The sequence below is a fragment of the Littorina saxatilis genome, linkage group LG4 (genome assembly GCF_037325665.1).
Source record: "Littorina saxatilis isolate snail1 linkage group LG4, US_GU_Lsax_2.0, whole genome shotgun sequence".
Classification (NCBI taxonomy): domain Eukaryota; kingdom Metazoa; phylum Mollusca; class Gastropoda; order Littorinimorpha; family Littorinidae; genus Littorina; species Littorina saxatilis.
The window spans coordinates 39504622-39521639 of record NC_090248.1 but is presented as its reverse complement, the minus strand read 5'-3'; the positions used below and the strand labels follow the sequence as shown (position 1 = coordinate 39521639).

At 41.7% G+C, this 17018-nt stretch overlaps 1 protein-coding gene across 1 annotated transcript in view; it reads left to right on the top strand.

Annotated features, from left to right (window-relative positions):
- Positions 1 to 17018, top strand: part of LOC138964743 (protein Wnt-5b-like) — a gene marked incomplete in the record, with an annotated part of 103414 nt that overhangs the window by 55733 nt on the left and 30663 nt on the right. Inside the window, 1 exon segment of the mRNA XM_070336784.1 lies at positions 12885 to 13035. Coding sequence (XP_070192885.1) covers positions 12929 to 13035 — 107 coding nt within the window.

The window sequence follows — 17018 nt, the reverse complement described above, 5'->3', positions numbered from 1 at the left end:
GTACTTGATACGCTGTTCCACCTGCAGCCAGTGGAGTGTGTATAGCAGGGGAGTGACATGCTGTGTTTTCTTTGACCTAAAGATGATGCGGGCTGCAGCATTTTGAACAGTTTGGAGAGGTTGGATAACTAACGAAGGACATCCAATCAACAGAACATTACAATAGTCTAAACGGGACAATATGCAGGAAGTGACAAGGGTGTTTGTGGCTTCTTCAGTGAGAAAGTGGCGGATGGAGCTGATGCGCCTAATTTCAAGGTAGGCTGCCTGACATGCTTTTGTGACATGATGTCTCAAGGAGAGGTCAGAGTCAAGGTAGAACCCAAGATCGCTGGCCTGCCCTGAGAATGTAACAGATGCTGAGCCTAACTGAATGGCAGATGGAAGACTGTGACGAGAAGAAGAGGTTGAAGAGGCAAACAGAACTGCTTCAGTTTTTTCTTCGTTAAGTAAGTTTGTGTTCATTCATCCAGTCTTTTACATCAGAAACGCAGTCTTGTAGGGAAGAAACAAGGTCATTGACCTTTTCAGGAGGAGATGCTTGATGAAGCTGTGTATCGTCTGCGAACATTTCATGACTGACTGCATGGTGGTTGATGATGGTGGATAGCTGTGTTGTGTACAAGACAAACAGTACCGGACCTAAGACTGATGGGATGATGTGAATATCTGAGTCACAGAAGCATTCTATGAATGTTTATAGCTGATTGTCTGAATGCTTTTTCAAAGGCAAAGTCCTTTCTGTGTAAACCATTCGTGTTCCCCATCTCAGATTTGGCCAGGCTTTTACATAGAATAGCGTCTTCCCACCATGCACTTGGACACAGACCAAACATGAACAGTCAGACTTGTTTCTGTGGATAGTGGCAATCTTTTTGTGTGAATTAGTTTATTAAAAATAAAAATAATAAAAACTCTACACGGGAGGCAGTGAGGCTGTTGGGTTTTGACAACAACAACAACAACAACAACAACAACAACAACAACAACAACAGCAACACCACCACCACCACCAACAACAACAACAACAACAACATATAAAAACAGATATAAAAAAACAATTAAAAAAACAACCCCACAAGAACAAAAATATGCCGTTGGCGGCTCCAGCAACTGTAAAACACACACACAAAAATGTCAGTCAGAATCATTTAATTACAAGCGCATCATAACTATGGCTCCCTTGTCCAATAGCTGTCTGCCGGAACATTGTGGCGTCAGACTCTAAGACGGATGTAGACGTTCTGCCAATGATGGTTTGCATCTGACGGTTTACCTCATCGAGAAGCGCCGACGACAAGAGATGATTTAGGCCCTGCTAAATCTCATAGACGCTGTCGTTGAAAAGCTATCTTCATGCCACAGTGAATTGAAGCAGAAAGCATCGCTTATTCTGCCACAGGCACTGAAAGCAAAACTGCAGGTGTCGTTGCTTTTTGTTGCCGAGAACTCTTAATGTTGATGATCGGCTTTCACAAAACCAGTACAAGTGGTTTTGGGTATCAATTCTTGAAATGCATACATGAAATTCAGCAGCCATCCGGGATCCCCCCCAAAAAACATTTCTGCCAAACCGAGTATCACTTTTAATTACCTATAATTATGGTGACTGTTCACAAGAAAATAGGCTATTAAAATCCGTAGAAACCTCAAAGTAATCCAGAAATTCTGCGTACACAAATATATATAACGACAGTATTATTAATTTCTTGTGCCAAAGCTGCGTCAAAGAAAATTTACTCCTTGCTCAGCATTGGGAATACATATTAATTGCACAAGCATGGACATTTCACCCACACAATGGAAACGATAACGAAAAACACCGTCTCCCGGAGTTCCTGAAGAAAGAGAAGAAAAAAAGAAAAATAAGCAGACAAGCAAACCAGAGAGCAAGCAAGCAAACCTAAAAATAAATACATAAATGTGAAAAAGGACAACACAAAAAAGCAGCACGACAGCGAGATGCAATACTCTGAAATAAACTGAGCAATTACAATATTGAACTGTGACATCTTTTTGAGAGATCAGTTGATAGGCGTACATGCCAATACACAACAACAAATAACAACCAAAACACACACCACACAACAAACCAATTGAATACACACACCATCTAAAATAAAAAAAACAACGTGACGACATCCAACAAAACCTGCCTTAATAACATTCTGATCTTGTGGAATTCGTGGAACTCGGTGGAATTCGCATCTTTGGCACACACAGCCAACCGTATATTTCCAGTGCCTGTTGCGCGTTTCGGAGTAGCACGAGCATGTTGATGACGCGTAGAGATATAGCGATGGAATGCCGAAGATATGAGTACAAAATGCCAATTTGCCCCGCTCCGACGCCTCATATGCTGTTCACTGTTCGTTTTGTTCCTCGGCCTGCAGACTTGAATGTCGTGTTTATTGTTTTGGACTGACAGTGCTTGCATGAGAGAAAGAGAGGAAGAGGGGGGGGGGGGGGGGGAGAGAGAAGGGGAGAGATGGTGGTGACTGAAGTCTTTTGTGAATGGAGGTAGGTGTTTTTGACAAGGGGAAAACATATATATATATTTTTTGTTGTTGATGAAATGCGTAAATGTGTGTTTTGTTTGTTTGCTTGGAAGAAGGAGGCTTATGGGGAAAGGTTTGCTCGGTTGTCTGTTTGTTTGTTTGTTTGTTTGTTTTCGTCGTATCAGTTTTGTACTTGTTCTTCTCTTCCTTGCCCCGTTTCTTTGCCTCTTTTGCCTTTTGTTCTGTTTGTTCCATGTTCTTTTCTGTACTTTACATTCACTCTGATATCAGTTTTTCTTCGTCAAATAATCCTTGCCATGAGATAACTACACAAAAAGGGTGCACACGCAGAGACGGCAAATTGCATTTATTGTCAGCGGCATTACCCGTTGTTAAAGATAAATAGTCATCACCTTGAATCAGACTGCCGAAGCAGCCGAGAAAAAAAGAACACAACTGGAAAAGAACAAGGGAGGGAAAATTATATGCACAACTGAAGACATTAAACTGAAGACATAATTTATGTTGGGGAATGCCATCACTGATTTCACTAAAAGCTTGCGACAACCCCCTCTCTGCCCCACCCCACCCCACCCCACCCCACCCCAAACGTTTTCATTTAAGCTATTATATACAACAACACTTCTTCTTCCTCAAGTGTATAAGAAAACATCTCAAACTGAAGAAGGAGAAAGAGAAACGAAGAAATGGAGTAGAAAGAAGTTAAGATAAATCTTTATTGAAAAAGTTAGATAGATGGTAGAAAGAGAGAGAGAGAGAGAGAGAGACAGATGGAGAGAGAGAGAGAGAGAGAGAGAGAGAGAGAGAGAGAGAGAGAGACAGACAGACAGACAGAGGTAATAGAGACACACTGAGAGAGAGAGATGGAGAGAGAGAGACAGACAGACAGACAGACAGACAGACAGAGGTAAAAGAGAAACAGAGAGAGAGAGAGAGAGAGAGAGAGAGAGAGAGAGAGAGAGAGAGAGGTGAGACAAAGAGACAGAGACAGACTTAGAGACAGAGATCAGACAATCATACACACATACAAACAGGGGGACAGACATACCGACAGACAGACAGACAGAGACAGGTTGGCACTCCATGAACAAAGGTCAAACAAACTGAGAAAATCATTAACATAATAACAACCAAGACAACATTTTCCCAAACCGACAAGCAACTTTCTGAAACGAACTAGCGAACAAGAGCGTACGCTTCAGACCCTCTGCAGTTGTCCATCAGTGCGTGCGAGTTCTCAGGTGTGCCGAGACAACTGCAGCCTGTTTATCAGTAACCCGGGTGTTGTCTCGGTGGCTCCTATCATTCACATCTCGTAGATTACGAGATGAACAGCTTGTAATTGTTTGACACTAATCACCCTGCCCCTAACTGACGCATGAACGCAGTATACTAATGACTATCGATTAACGATCAACAGGTCTTGCTATTTGTGTTGGTTTTTTCTCAAATTTCATTACAGCTGAGATTTTCCAAAGTTGGTTATAGATGATTTAGTGTGCGTTGTTTATCTATCTGCATGATATTGTCCATACGTGGCTATAATGTGTTGTTGTAAGTTTATTGTGACGTTATTTTGCCAGAAAGTATATGTTTTTTTATGTCATGGTGAATAGTTTGTTTTTATTCATAGTTAATATGTAAAGCGCGGAGAACATAGATTACTGTGGTTCGCGCTATATAAGCTGTCATTATTGACTCACATGCGAAGCAAAAGTGAGTCTATGTACTCACCCGAGTCGTCCGTCCGTCCGTCCGGCCGTCCGTCCGTCCGGCCGTCCGTCCGGCCGTCCGTCCGGCCGTCCGGAAAACTTTAACGTTGGATATTTCTTGGACACTATTCAGTCTATCAGTACCAAATTTGGCAAGATGGTGTATGATGATAAGGCCCCAAAAAACATACATAGCATCTTGACCTTGCTTCAAGGTCAAGGTCGCAGGGGCCATAAATGTTGCCTAAAAAACAGCTATTTTTCACATTTTTCCCATTTTCTCTGAAGTTTTTGAGATTCAATACCTCACCTATATATGATATATAGGGCAAAGTGAGCCCCATCTTTTGATACCAGTTTGGTTTACCTTGCTTCAAGGTCAAGGTCACAGGAGCTCTTCAAAGTTGGATTGTATACATATTTTGAAGTGACCTTGACCCTGAACTATGGAAGATAACTGTTTCAAACTTAAAAATTATGTGGGGCACATGTTATGCTTTCATCATGAGACACATTTGGTCACATATGATCAAGGTCAAGGTCACTTTGACCCTTATGAAATGTGACCAAAATAAGGTAGTGAACCACTAAAAGTGACCATATGCATATCTCATGGTAGAAAGAGCCAATAAGCACCATTGTACTTCCTATGTCTTGAATTAACAGCTTTGTGTTGCATGACCTTGGATGACCTTGACCTTGGGTCAAGGTCACATGTATTTTGGTAGGAAAAATGTGTAAAGCATGTGAGTCGTATGGGCTTTGCCCTTCTTGTTATTATTAGTGTTAGTACTAGTATTGTTACATAAGGTTCTTCAAAAGCTCATTGAGGATGCAGTTCTGGTCAAAGATTCTTGTTTTGTATATCATTTTGTTCAGAAATGAAAACAGCTCTAAAATGGTTTGTGTACAGATTAAGATAAAGCTGCTTGCACAATCACGCGACACTGTGACGTCGTTACTAAAATTATATTGTACTTCAAGTGCACACACACACACACACACACACCACACCACACCACACCACACCACACCACACCACACCACACCACACCACACCACACCACACCACACACACAAAACATGCACGCACACACACACGCACACAAAACACGCACACACACACATACATGCACGCACACACACACACACACACACACACTCACTCACCCCCAACACACACACCACAACACACCCCATCAACCCCACCCACATCCCACACACACCTACATCAATGCATGAATGTCTGGCCGCGGGTCTGGCACCATCCGCATCCACAGCAGCATGCCTCCACGGGGTATGCTTGGTGAACAAACACACGCTATTGTCTCTCTCCCTGCCCTGATGGACGCCCCTCCGCTCAGCCCTTTAGACTGTTAGCTCGGGGAATTGGCGAGAATTAGAACCATATCGTCTTCATATCTATGTGCATGCATGGGGCTGAGTCAGTACAGTTGTTTTTTTCTTTCTTGTTTTTCTTCCAAAGATACTTTGTCTCAGTAACGGTACCTGTTCGACACGGAGATTGATGTCCTTGGGTTGAACACTCCACAAAGAATATATGGTGTTTTTGTTGTACCTCATTGAAGGCGCAATTAATGAATGTTAATTAATGCTGTTCACTTGTGGCATAAAGCACACTTTATGTAAATCGGCTTGTCTCACAAACGAATCGCACATTTGTTTTCACTGTGCAATGCTCCAGGTGCGTGGTTGACACGCGATATTTGGTGTTTGTTTTGTTTTGTTTTTTGTTTTGTTTTTAAGTTAAAGGTAAACCCCTTCCCCTGTAAAAAAATATATATATATATGTAAAATTGGCTTATACCATCTCAGATCTGGGCAGACTTTCGCATGGGATAAGGCCATCCCTCCACTTGCACTAATACACACGCCTGGATGCTGTCTTTGCGGAGTGGGAATTTGTCTCGCGGATTTAGTTCTTAGGCCAAATACAAATGTATGTTGGTTTAGGGTAACCCGACCGACCTTATTTTTTCCCGCCGACCCTAAAAACTTTTTTTTTCATTTCTCCAACTTTTGGCACATTTTGCGAACCATACCGAGACTAAGGGAAGTAACCTCCTTTAAAATCGACTGAATTTAAAAAAAAAAGTGTTAAAAAATCAATTAAAAAACGCCGACCTACCGACCCTATTTTTTGGGGTCACGTTACCCAAAACCAACATATATTTTTGTTTGGCCTTAAAAGCCACACGTCAATCTACGTAATCAATTTACGGCAAATTCCCATTCTGCACCGGAAGTAGCCAGGATGTTGCTTTTTGGTATGTGTTCAATTGGATGGTCTTATCCCACGTTAACAGACAGACACACAGACAGACAGACACACAGACAGACAGACAGACAGACAGACAGACACACAGACACACAGACAGACACACAGACAGACACACAGACAGAAACAGACACACAGACAGAAACAGACACACAGACAGAAACAGACACACAGACAGAAACAGACACACAGACAGAAACAGACACATAGACAGAAACAGACACACAGACACACAGACAGACAGACAGACAAACACACAGACAGACAGACAGACAGACAGACACGCAGACACACAGACACACAGACAGAAACAGACTGACAGACAGACAGACAGACAGGCAGACAAACAGATACACAGACACACAGACACACAGACACACAGACAGACAGACAGACAGACAGACACACACACAGACAGACACACAGACAGACAGAAACAGACATACAGACAGACAGACAGACAGACACAGACAGACAGACAGACAGACAGACAGACAGAAACAGACAGACAGACAGACAGACAGACAAAAAGACAGAAAGACTGACAGAAAGAGAGACAGAGATACAGACAGACAGAAACAGACAGACAGACAGACATACACAGACAGACAGAGACAGACAGACAGAAAGACAGAGACAGACAGACAGAAACAGACTGACAGACAGACAGACACAGACTGACAGACAGGGAGACGGAGACATGCAGCCAGACATAAATAACAGAAACAGACAGTGCTAGTGAGAGTCTGAACTTCAGAGACAGGTATCAACCAATAGAGGCAGTCAAACAACGTTCCATTTGCATGCTCCTTTGCGTCGATTGACATAGAAAACCGAAGAATGTCCCAATTGTGCGAAGACATGCAATAACAACTTTATGTTTATCGTTTTCTCAGTGTGCTTTACACACTTATTGCCTTGGCTGTTACAACATTAACGCCACGGCAAAAAAAAAGCTGTAGCAATTTATGCCTGCTTTGTCGGTATCAATAAAAGACTGTGTAATTAAAACTTAAGCATTATAACCCTTCACGCCCATTGAAACGTTAGAGGCTTGTGTGCACAGAAAAAGAGCAGGAAATGAAAGCAGGTGTGGTGCAAATACTTTTTAATTGGTTCTAAAACCTACGACACACTTTTAAATCCTAGAAGTGAGACTATCTTTGTATCTGTCGCGGTAGAACCGACAAATCAGACCACGAAATCTTTTTCGTATCGTTTAGTCTGTCTGCGCGTCTGTCTCTGTCCCTCTGTCACTAAAACGAACGCACCTCTAGCTCTGTCTCCCTCCCTCCGCCTCCCTATCTGTCTTTCGACCTTCCACACCCCACTCCATCTATTCCTCCCGCCTCCCACCTTGACAAGTCGGTCAAGTCAATATTTATTTTTAAAAAACCACCTAGGGTTACATGAATAAAATAGATAAAAATTGCAATAAACACGACAAAAAAGATATATGTAATAATGAGACACAACACTTCTAATTAACCGAAAATAAATCAAGCTTAATTCATAACAAAATAATTGTAATCATAAATTATTTTTTTTACAGGAATGTATATGTTTCTGTGTTTGTTTTTGTTTTCATAAAAAAAAACGTGATCAAATAATCAGAACTCTTTCAAAATACTCTTAATAAAATATATTAAATGCAATAACTTTCGTTTCTTTGTTAATTCAAATAAATGTTTAAATTTGACTGCATTTGAATTTGTACGAAAATACAATGGTAACAACCTTTTCCTCACATTTTCAAAAAAAATGACACTGAAATATATAATGAAATTCATCACCGAGTTCTCCAGACTGGCATTTAACACATATTCTTTCGTTATGTGGTATATTTAACATTCGACCAAGCCCTACCATTTCGCCATGATCTCCCCTCTCCTCCCAAAACAACACTTCACCTCGTAAACAATTCCCCTAAGTCCCCCAAAGCATAATACGAGAAATAAGATGTAATCCTTAAGTCACCGAACACAACTACATGTAACGCAATACTGGCTAAGGTCGGAAATCATTCAGATTAAAGGTATCCCTTTCTGCTTTGGGAAAGAGAGAAAGAGTCATACCAGCGAGCTTTGTCCTCCACCCCCCTCCCCCCACCCCATCCCTCCACCCCCTCAGTCCCCCTCTCACCTCCAAGCAGTCGGGTTGCAAGACCTACAAGGGGTTAGGGGCAACTTCAAAGGTATCAGACAACGCCTGAAAGTTAGCGAGACAGAGAGAACGTTAAAAGAGAAGTCATTGTCAAGTGACTTGAAGCCTTTGGCACTCTAAGGCGTTTGCTCAAATTCATATCACAAATGTTGTGGTTGTTGTGTTGGTGGTAGTGGTGGCGGTGTGGGGATAGTAAAGAAATCGAGTTGTTGTTGTTGTTGTTGTTGTTGTTGTTGTTGTTGTTGTTGTTGTTGTTGTTGTTGTTGTTGTTGTTACTGCTGATGCTGTTATTGATATGGTTGTTGTTGACAAGGAGAAGGAGTGAATAGAAATAGTGCTGTTGTTGTTGTGGGTTTGTAGAATAGAAATAGTGCTGTTGTTGTTGTGGGTTTGTAATTGTCAAAGAAGTTATTGTTGCTGATTATGTAATTGCTGCTTGTGACGAAATTGCAACTGGTGACGTAACTGTCTTGTTGAAATCAAATCATTTATCAGGAATGCACGCTTGAATGAATGAAGCAGAAACAGGCTAAACATTCTTGATGAGCATTGGCCTTGCATTGGTTTATTGGTACCCAAGGTCATAACGCATTGATCCTCGTCTAGGTTGCCAACCAGTAACCTAGTCATGTTCTTACATTTAAGATATCTTCTGACGCCGGTGGACCGAAAATGACAGAGGAGTAGATAGGTCCACGGACGTCTGACCTATAGCTTCGAACGTAAACAAAATCAAGCGTGCGAGCCAAACAGAGTTCAACACTGACGATGATTAATCAAGTATTTTGTCTGAAAAAGGCTCTGGGTCAAACGAGGTAAACTAAATTGTACCTGGGTAAATTAAAACCTGAAGTAGGAAAAGAAGAAGAAACTTCTTTCACCCCCCTCGCTACTCCCCCCCACCTTGACTCCTCCGCCACCCCGTACCCTTAACAATTAAAATCCAAACGGAGGAGGCGGCCGGGGCATACAAATAAACATACTGACAATAATCAGGCATATAATTATGTCTGAAAAGGCACAGCAACAGATGAATTCTGCTACATTTTAATCGGGTAAACTAAAGTAAAAAACTCAAGTAGAAAAAAAGGAGATATTACCTTCATGCTCCTGTCTACCCAACTCCCCTCCCCAACCCTCCCCCCCCACCCCTCTGCTCCGAAAAATTGAAAAATAAACATTTGAGGCAGACAGCAAAAAGCAGCAAGGCAAGACAGGCAGTGTTTCAGACCTTTGAGTGATGGCACGGCCTGGACGTGCACACTTTCCTTCCACTGACAGGGATTTCTCTCCTTTCCTTCCTTTTTCTCCAGTCTTCCTTCCTTTTCCTCTTCCCTGCCTCCTCTTGCTTGCCAGACTCGCAGACATGTATGTATGTACGTAGCCCCGACCCTGGGCCCTCAAAACGGTTCCTGCCTCTTTTCTTCACACCTTATACCCGGTAGTCGTAAGAATGTCTGAGTTTTCTCTCTAAGTTCCCTCTCCTACCTATACCCTCTCTCCCTCTCGGTCTGACTTGGCCCGCAAGCGCTAAAGCCCGACGGCTTACCACAACACCTTTCTTGTTTAGAGTTCTCGCTACGGAACCTGGGGGCCTGTTGGCTTTTTGGTTCCTGAGCCGGCGAGGCATTTGACTGTCTGAACTCTGGGTAGACAGTCTGGGGAGTTTCGTGTGTGTTGGAGTTGGACAGTTGGTGGTGGTGTGTGGTGGTTGTTTTCAAGAGGTCTTGCCTGGTCCTTTTTGGTGATGTGCGACAGAGAGTGTGGTTCGAAGCAGCTTGCTGTTCGTAAAGGAATCGACGTTACACGTGGCGGGACGATTTCTGTTTTTGCGGCTTTTCGGGACTTCGAATCAGCCGATCAATCACATAGATCATCTTGAAAATCTTCACCGAGTCGTGGTGAAACAGACTTCAAGAAATTTGACTGTGGTTTAAACCGGTGGAACTATTTAAGTTATCGCAAGTGTTTTGGCCCAGAAGTTTAAAACTTGTTCGAGAGCTGCAATCATTTGAAGATTGTGTTGCATATACGGTAGCCTTGACAAAAGTCGGCCATGGTGTGAGGATCTGGATGCTTAGCGCAAGGTCCCTCCGTGGACCCCCCTTGGTAGATACTGACCAACACATACTCCCTGGCGCCTCAAAGTGGACGTGCTTCAAAATGTAGTTATTAATCGCCGAACTTGTGGATTATCAAAAAAGGGCCTTTTCTCATTTGTCGTTTGTGTCAGTTGTAAATTGGACTGACTCCACAAGTGCCTGTGACTGCAACTGCAACTTGAAATTGAAGCCAACATTCGAGTATACAGTGTTGTCCAAAGGAAATGGAACGAAACGTTAAATGGTGTGACGTTATTGCACCATGAGTTAGACCGTAAAAGAATCACCCTTTCTCAGCTGGCAGAATCTCAGATGTGAAAAAAGTTCTTACTGACGATTCTTCAAGTTGGGAGTCCTGACTTATTCTAAGCTGGTGAAGCTTGAAAGTGTCGAAACAGCGGCTGAAGTTGATGCTCGTTCATTCTTGCATCAGTTCCTTGTGTTTGTGACCGTCTTGTCTTTCGTCTCTGTCACTATCCGTTGGACCTTATGGTGACTTACCGACCAGGGCTTCGCTATGGAGCCTAGGTATGAGGATTAAGTGGTGTCTCGATTTCTATCACTCCTATTATAGTATTAGGATTAAGTGGTGTCTCTCTATCACTCCTATTTTTTTAATGTTAATATATGAAGTCTTATATCGCGCGCGTATCTCCAGACTCGGACTCAAGGCGCAGGGATCTATTTATGCCGTGTGAGATGGAATTTTGTACACAATACATCACGCATTCACATCGACCAGCAGATCGCAGCCATTTCGGCGCATATCCTACTTTTCACGGCCTATTATTCCAAGTCACACGGGTATTTTGGTGGAATTTTTTTTTATCTATGCCTATACAATTTTGCCAGGAAAGACCCTTTTGTCAATCGTGGGATCTTTAACGTGCACACCCCAATGTAGTGTACACGAAGGGACCTCGGTTTTTCGTCTCATCCGAAAGACAAGCACTTGAACCCACCACCTAGGTTAGGAAAGGGGGGAGAAAATTGCTAACGCCCTGACCCAGGGTCGAACTCGCAACCTCTCGCTTCCGAGCGCAAGTGCGTCACCACTCGGCCACCAAGAAACATGATAATTTTTGTATGTGGTTGGATCATGATAATTTTTGTATGTGGTTGGATCATAGGACCAAATCGACGAGGGTTGATCTCTCCTCTTCGTTCCGTCAATTTTATTTTGAAACGCGTTTTGTATCTGTGTTGTTTGTGGTACGACAATGGCTGAGTCAACAAAGAGAAGCATGTCTTTCAAACAGTGTTCAAATGTCAACAAATTCACAATGCCGTTTAAGGAATATTATTGCTGAGACGTGTCATTATTCTAACACTAACAAGTTCTTCTCAATATAAAGATATTTATTTTGACCCACAATTTGAAAAAACCCAACTCAGACCATACCTGTTGGGTTTAGAAAATCAAAGCCGGAAGTCTACTTATAAGACAAACAAGTACAAAAAACTAAAATTTAATACGGCGTTCATGGTAAGTCTTGGTCTCTGAAGACCGGTGATCAAACAGTTCTTACATCTTGAATAATTAAACTTTTAAACAGTAATTTTTAGGTGCTCCCAGTGGTGTTATAATTCCAAACCCCTTACAAAATGTTTTGTGGTTGTTGTTGTTTGGTTGTTTTTGTGTATGCAGGGGAATGTGCCTTTAGTCTATTTTGCAGTTGTTGTCAGTAAACTCACTGGCTTTGTTTTTCTCATGTCAACGAATTGTATAATTTATAAGGATTGTTTGCGTGTAAAAATGCTATACCCACACAAGGAAAGCTATCCATGGCTAAAAGTCATGAAAATGAGGATGAAAGTCGCTTGTTTATTTCAATGCTTGTTATTCTCTCAGGTGCCAGGAGACTGGTTCCGAACAACTCTCACTTATTCTATTACACATGTCGTATATATATGCATTTAGAGCGCTTACTTCTTTTTGTTGATCAGATATCCATGGCTATATTACACTACGTGGTGAATTGAATACTTGTTCTTCTTGTTCTTCTGGCTCCTCTTTGATTCTTCTTGCACAAGTTCTCACAAGTATAATTTTTATTTAATCATTATATTTAATTATTTTTGTTTGCAGGCGGGAGGAAGCAGTGGATCGGCCAGTGAGGGGATTATGACAAGATGGCCGGGGGGTTGAGGAGGTGGCGCACGCTGCTATGTCCATCGCTGCTGCTGCTGCTTCTGCTCTCCCTCCAAGCTGCTTACGTCTCCGCCATCGCCACCTGGTGGTCAGTATTTTGTGTTGTTGCAGTGTCGTTGGTATAGTTGTCGTAGGTGTAGTTGTCGTTGGTGTAGTTTTTGTTGGTGTCATTGTCATGGCGTAGTTGTCGTTGCCGTCGTTAACTTGCATTCTCCCAGTAAGGTAATATATTGTACTACGTTGCAAGCCCCCAGAGCAATTTTTTGATTAGTGCTTTTGTGAACAAGAAACAGTGGCTCTATCCCATCTCTCTCCCCCCCCCTCCCCTTTCCGCGTCGCGATATAACCTTCGTGGTTGAAAACGACGTTAAACACCAAATAGAGAAAGAAAGAAAGAAAGTTGTCGTCGTTGTCATGATTTTTTTCTTCTTCATTTTCATTTTTGTGTGTTTTTCCTCAAATTTCAGCTTCACAATATATCAGTGTTGTTTGTTGTGGGAGGTAATTGTAGAGATGGTCATGTCGTTGGTATCGTTTCTCTTGATCATGTTTTTGATGTTGTGGTGGTTGTGATTGTGGTAGTGCTTGTAGTGGTGATTGTCGTCGCTGTAAGACCCTTTTTTTCTCGGAAAGAAGCATGAAGATGTTGAAAAGAGAGAGAGAGAGAGAGAGAGAGAGAGAGAGAGAGAGAGAGAGAGAGAGAGAGAGAGAGAGAAAAAGAGAGAGAGACAGACAGAGAGAAAGAGAGAGACAGAGAGAGAGAGAGAGAGAGAGAGAGGAGAGAGAGAGAGGAGAGAGAGAGAGAGAGGGGGAGGGAGGGAGGGAGGGAGAGAGAGAGAGAGAGAGAGAGAGAGAGAGAGAGGGAGGAGGGAGGGAGGGAGGGAGGGAGGGAGGGAGGGAGGGAGGAAGGAGGTTGAGGGAGAGAGAGAGAGAAAGAGAGAGAGAGAGGAGAGAGAGAGAGAGAGGGAGAGAGGGAGGGAGGGAGGGAGGGAGGGAGGGAGAGAGGGAGGGAGAGAGGGAGGGAGGGAGGGAGAGAGAGATTAATTTATTTTGGTTTGTGTGGATTTACTTTTACGTGTGTGTTTGTTTGTTTCTTTGTTTGTTTGATTGTTTGCTTGCTTATTGAGAGAAGAGGCAGAGACAAATATACTGGAATCGGCATTTAAACTGTTCCTGTTCTCACCTTCTATTGCGTCACTTTCTGTCGTTGCTGCTCTGTTGATAATATTTGGTTTGTACTGCTGGAATCCTTTCAATTTGCCAGTTCCGCTCTCCAATATTTTCATCTCGCTGGATTAAAGATCTGTTTGTTTCTTTAGAGCATTGTCTTCTCCTTCTACTTCGTCTTCTTCTTCTTCTTCTTTGCTTTGGCAAACCCTGGAGGTTCATGATGCAGACTGACCTGCTGTTGTTACTTGAAGTCATCGTCAGCTGTTCTGTCTGTCTGGTCGCTTGATTGTGTTGTTCCTTTTCCCTCCCTCGGGATCGTCTATCAGTGATCTTGCCACTGGCTGTTTTGAATAGACGGGATGGGTCTTCTCTTCTCTTTGCAGTTTGCCTGTCTATGTGAGAATGTGTGTGTGTGTGTGTGTGTGTGTGTGTGTGTGTGTGTGTCTGGGGGGGGGGGGGGTAGGAGGCGGGAGGTTTGGTTGATGTGCATTTTTCGATACAATACAATACAACATTATTACATATTAAAAAGGAAAATCATTTTGTTGCTAATTCAGACACAAATAGTCAATACAATTGTTTAACAATAATTTGCTATAACAAATATTTATTGATCACTACCACAAACGCAAAATGTATAACATCACAGCTTCTTTGCATGACTGTAAAAGTTCTACAAAAACGTTAAACTGGGTTACATCCCTGGACGTGAGCTCAAATTAAGGTAAAATAAATGTCCTGTAATTAAGTTATACCTAAAATGTTATTGATCGGTGTCTGAAAGGGTCCAGGAGGCAAAAAAAGAGGCTTAAAACATTCAAACCCGAAGCGTTTGGTGACATTCAAATTGAAAACTATAGCATACTCGAATTTTTGAGAGGGAATTGTTATATAGAAAAGTTGTTTAAAATACATTTAGATATAGTAAAAAAAAAAAAAAAAAAAAAAATATATATATATATATATATAGCATACTCGAATGTTCCCAACTGCCCCGCTTTTCATTCCCACTAGCAATTAAGAGACTTCACTGCTAGGTAGCTCAGTATAAGAATACCTTTGCGTCAACTAACAAAGCGTACCTACACTGCACTACTGAACCTTGATTGCATAACAATTTAACTTCCATGTGTTGTGGCGTAGAAAAGATGAAAACTTACGTACGAGGAAGGGCAGGTAATCAGGAACTCAAGGGAATCAAAGCGAAGGTCGGAAGGGGGGGGGGGGGGGGGGGCAGGAGGACGAGGGGCAGGGAGTAGGAGTAGGGAGAGGAACAGAAGAGACGAGCTACATGACAACACACTGGGTTTGGATGATAAACCCAGGATCTTTTTTCTGTAGCGCCCACAGGGAGCAAGACTGCTTTATCACAATATTATTCCATCCCGTCTTCTGAAAATAATCGCCGAAAAGGAGACGGCGTGCTCTTTTGGGCCAAAAGTCGTGTTCGGTGCTTGCAGGGAGATTTTTTGATTTTTGTTTTCACTTTGGGTTAGACGTACATGTTTGACACATTTTTAGGAGTTTCTTTCGCAGATTTGTTGGCTGGATTTCAAATTGTTTTGTTTGTTTAAAGGGACCTGTTGTGTCTAATGTTTCAGCTGCATGTTTAGGCGGGGGTTAACTAGGATAGAAATAACATATATATATTCTACACAACAACAAGAAAACACATTAGAAACTTTAGTTTTGGTAAATTCTTCATCAATATTCCGTCAGGCTGTCGCTGACTTCTCTCCAGGATGGTAATAACAGTTCTAATTAAAAAAAAAAAAAAAAAAAAGGAAACTTAAGGGTCGTTGTAGAGTTCTTTCAGTGCACCATGACTCCAACGTGTGGCTGAGTGTCATTTTATGAATTAACTTTTTATCACTGACTAACGATTTGTGTAGAAAACAACTCTAAAACAAAAATCATGTGCATGCACATTTTGTCCTGCAAGAGATTCATTAATCTATTTATCTATTTTTTATTCTTATTATTATTAACGATCCAGTTAAGTTTTGAAAGCATCAAATTAGGATGCCATTAACATAAATGTAAGCTTCGGCAAGCAAGAAACACATACTTTTTAAATTTTATTTAGATATATTAATTCAACTCACTATTAGTTATGAAACTGTTGTTTGTTGTTGTTATGTATTCCTTTGTTTCGTTGTCTCCTTGATTGTCAGGTCATCCGACAGACTATCATTCCCAAGTGTCCGTTTCGTTTTCTATTGCTTTTTACATTTAGTCAAGTTTTGACTAAATGTTTAAACATAGAGGGGGGAATCGAGACGAGGGTCGTGGTGTATGTGTGTGTGTGTGTGTGTGTGTGTGTGTGTGTGTGTGTGTGTGTGTGTGTGTGTGTGTGTGTGTGTGTGTGTGTGAGTGTGTGTGTGTGTGTGTGTGTCTGTCTGTCTGTCTGTCTGTGTGTGTGTGTGTGTGTGTAGAGCGATTCAGACTAAACTACTGGGCCGATCTTTATGAAATTTGACATGAGAGTTCCTGGGTCGTTTTTTTCATTTTTTCGATAAATACCTTTGATGACGTCATATCCGGCTTTTTGTAAAAGTTGAGGCGGCACTGTCACGCCCTCATTTTTCAATTAAATTGGTTGAAATTTTGGTCAAGTAATCTTCGACGAAGCCCGGGGTTTGGTATTGCATTTCAGCTTGGTGGCTTAAAAATTAATGAGTGACTTTGGTCATTAAAAATCGGAAAATTGTAAAAAAAAATTACAAATTTATAAAACGATCCAAATTTACATTTATCTTATTCTCCGTCATTTGCTGATTCCAAAAACATATAAATATGTTATATTTGGATTAAAAACAAGCTCTGAAAATTAAAAATATAAAAATTATTATCAAAATTAAATTTTCGAAATCAATTTAAAAACACTTTCATCTTATTCCT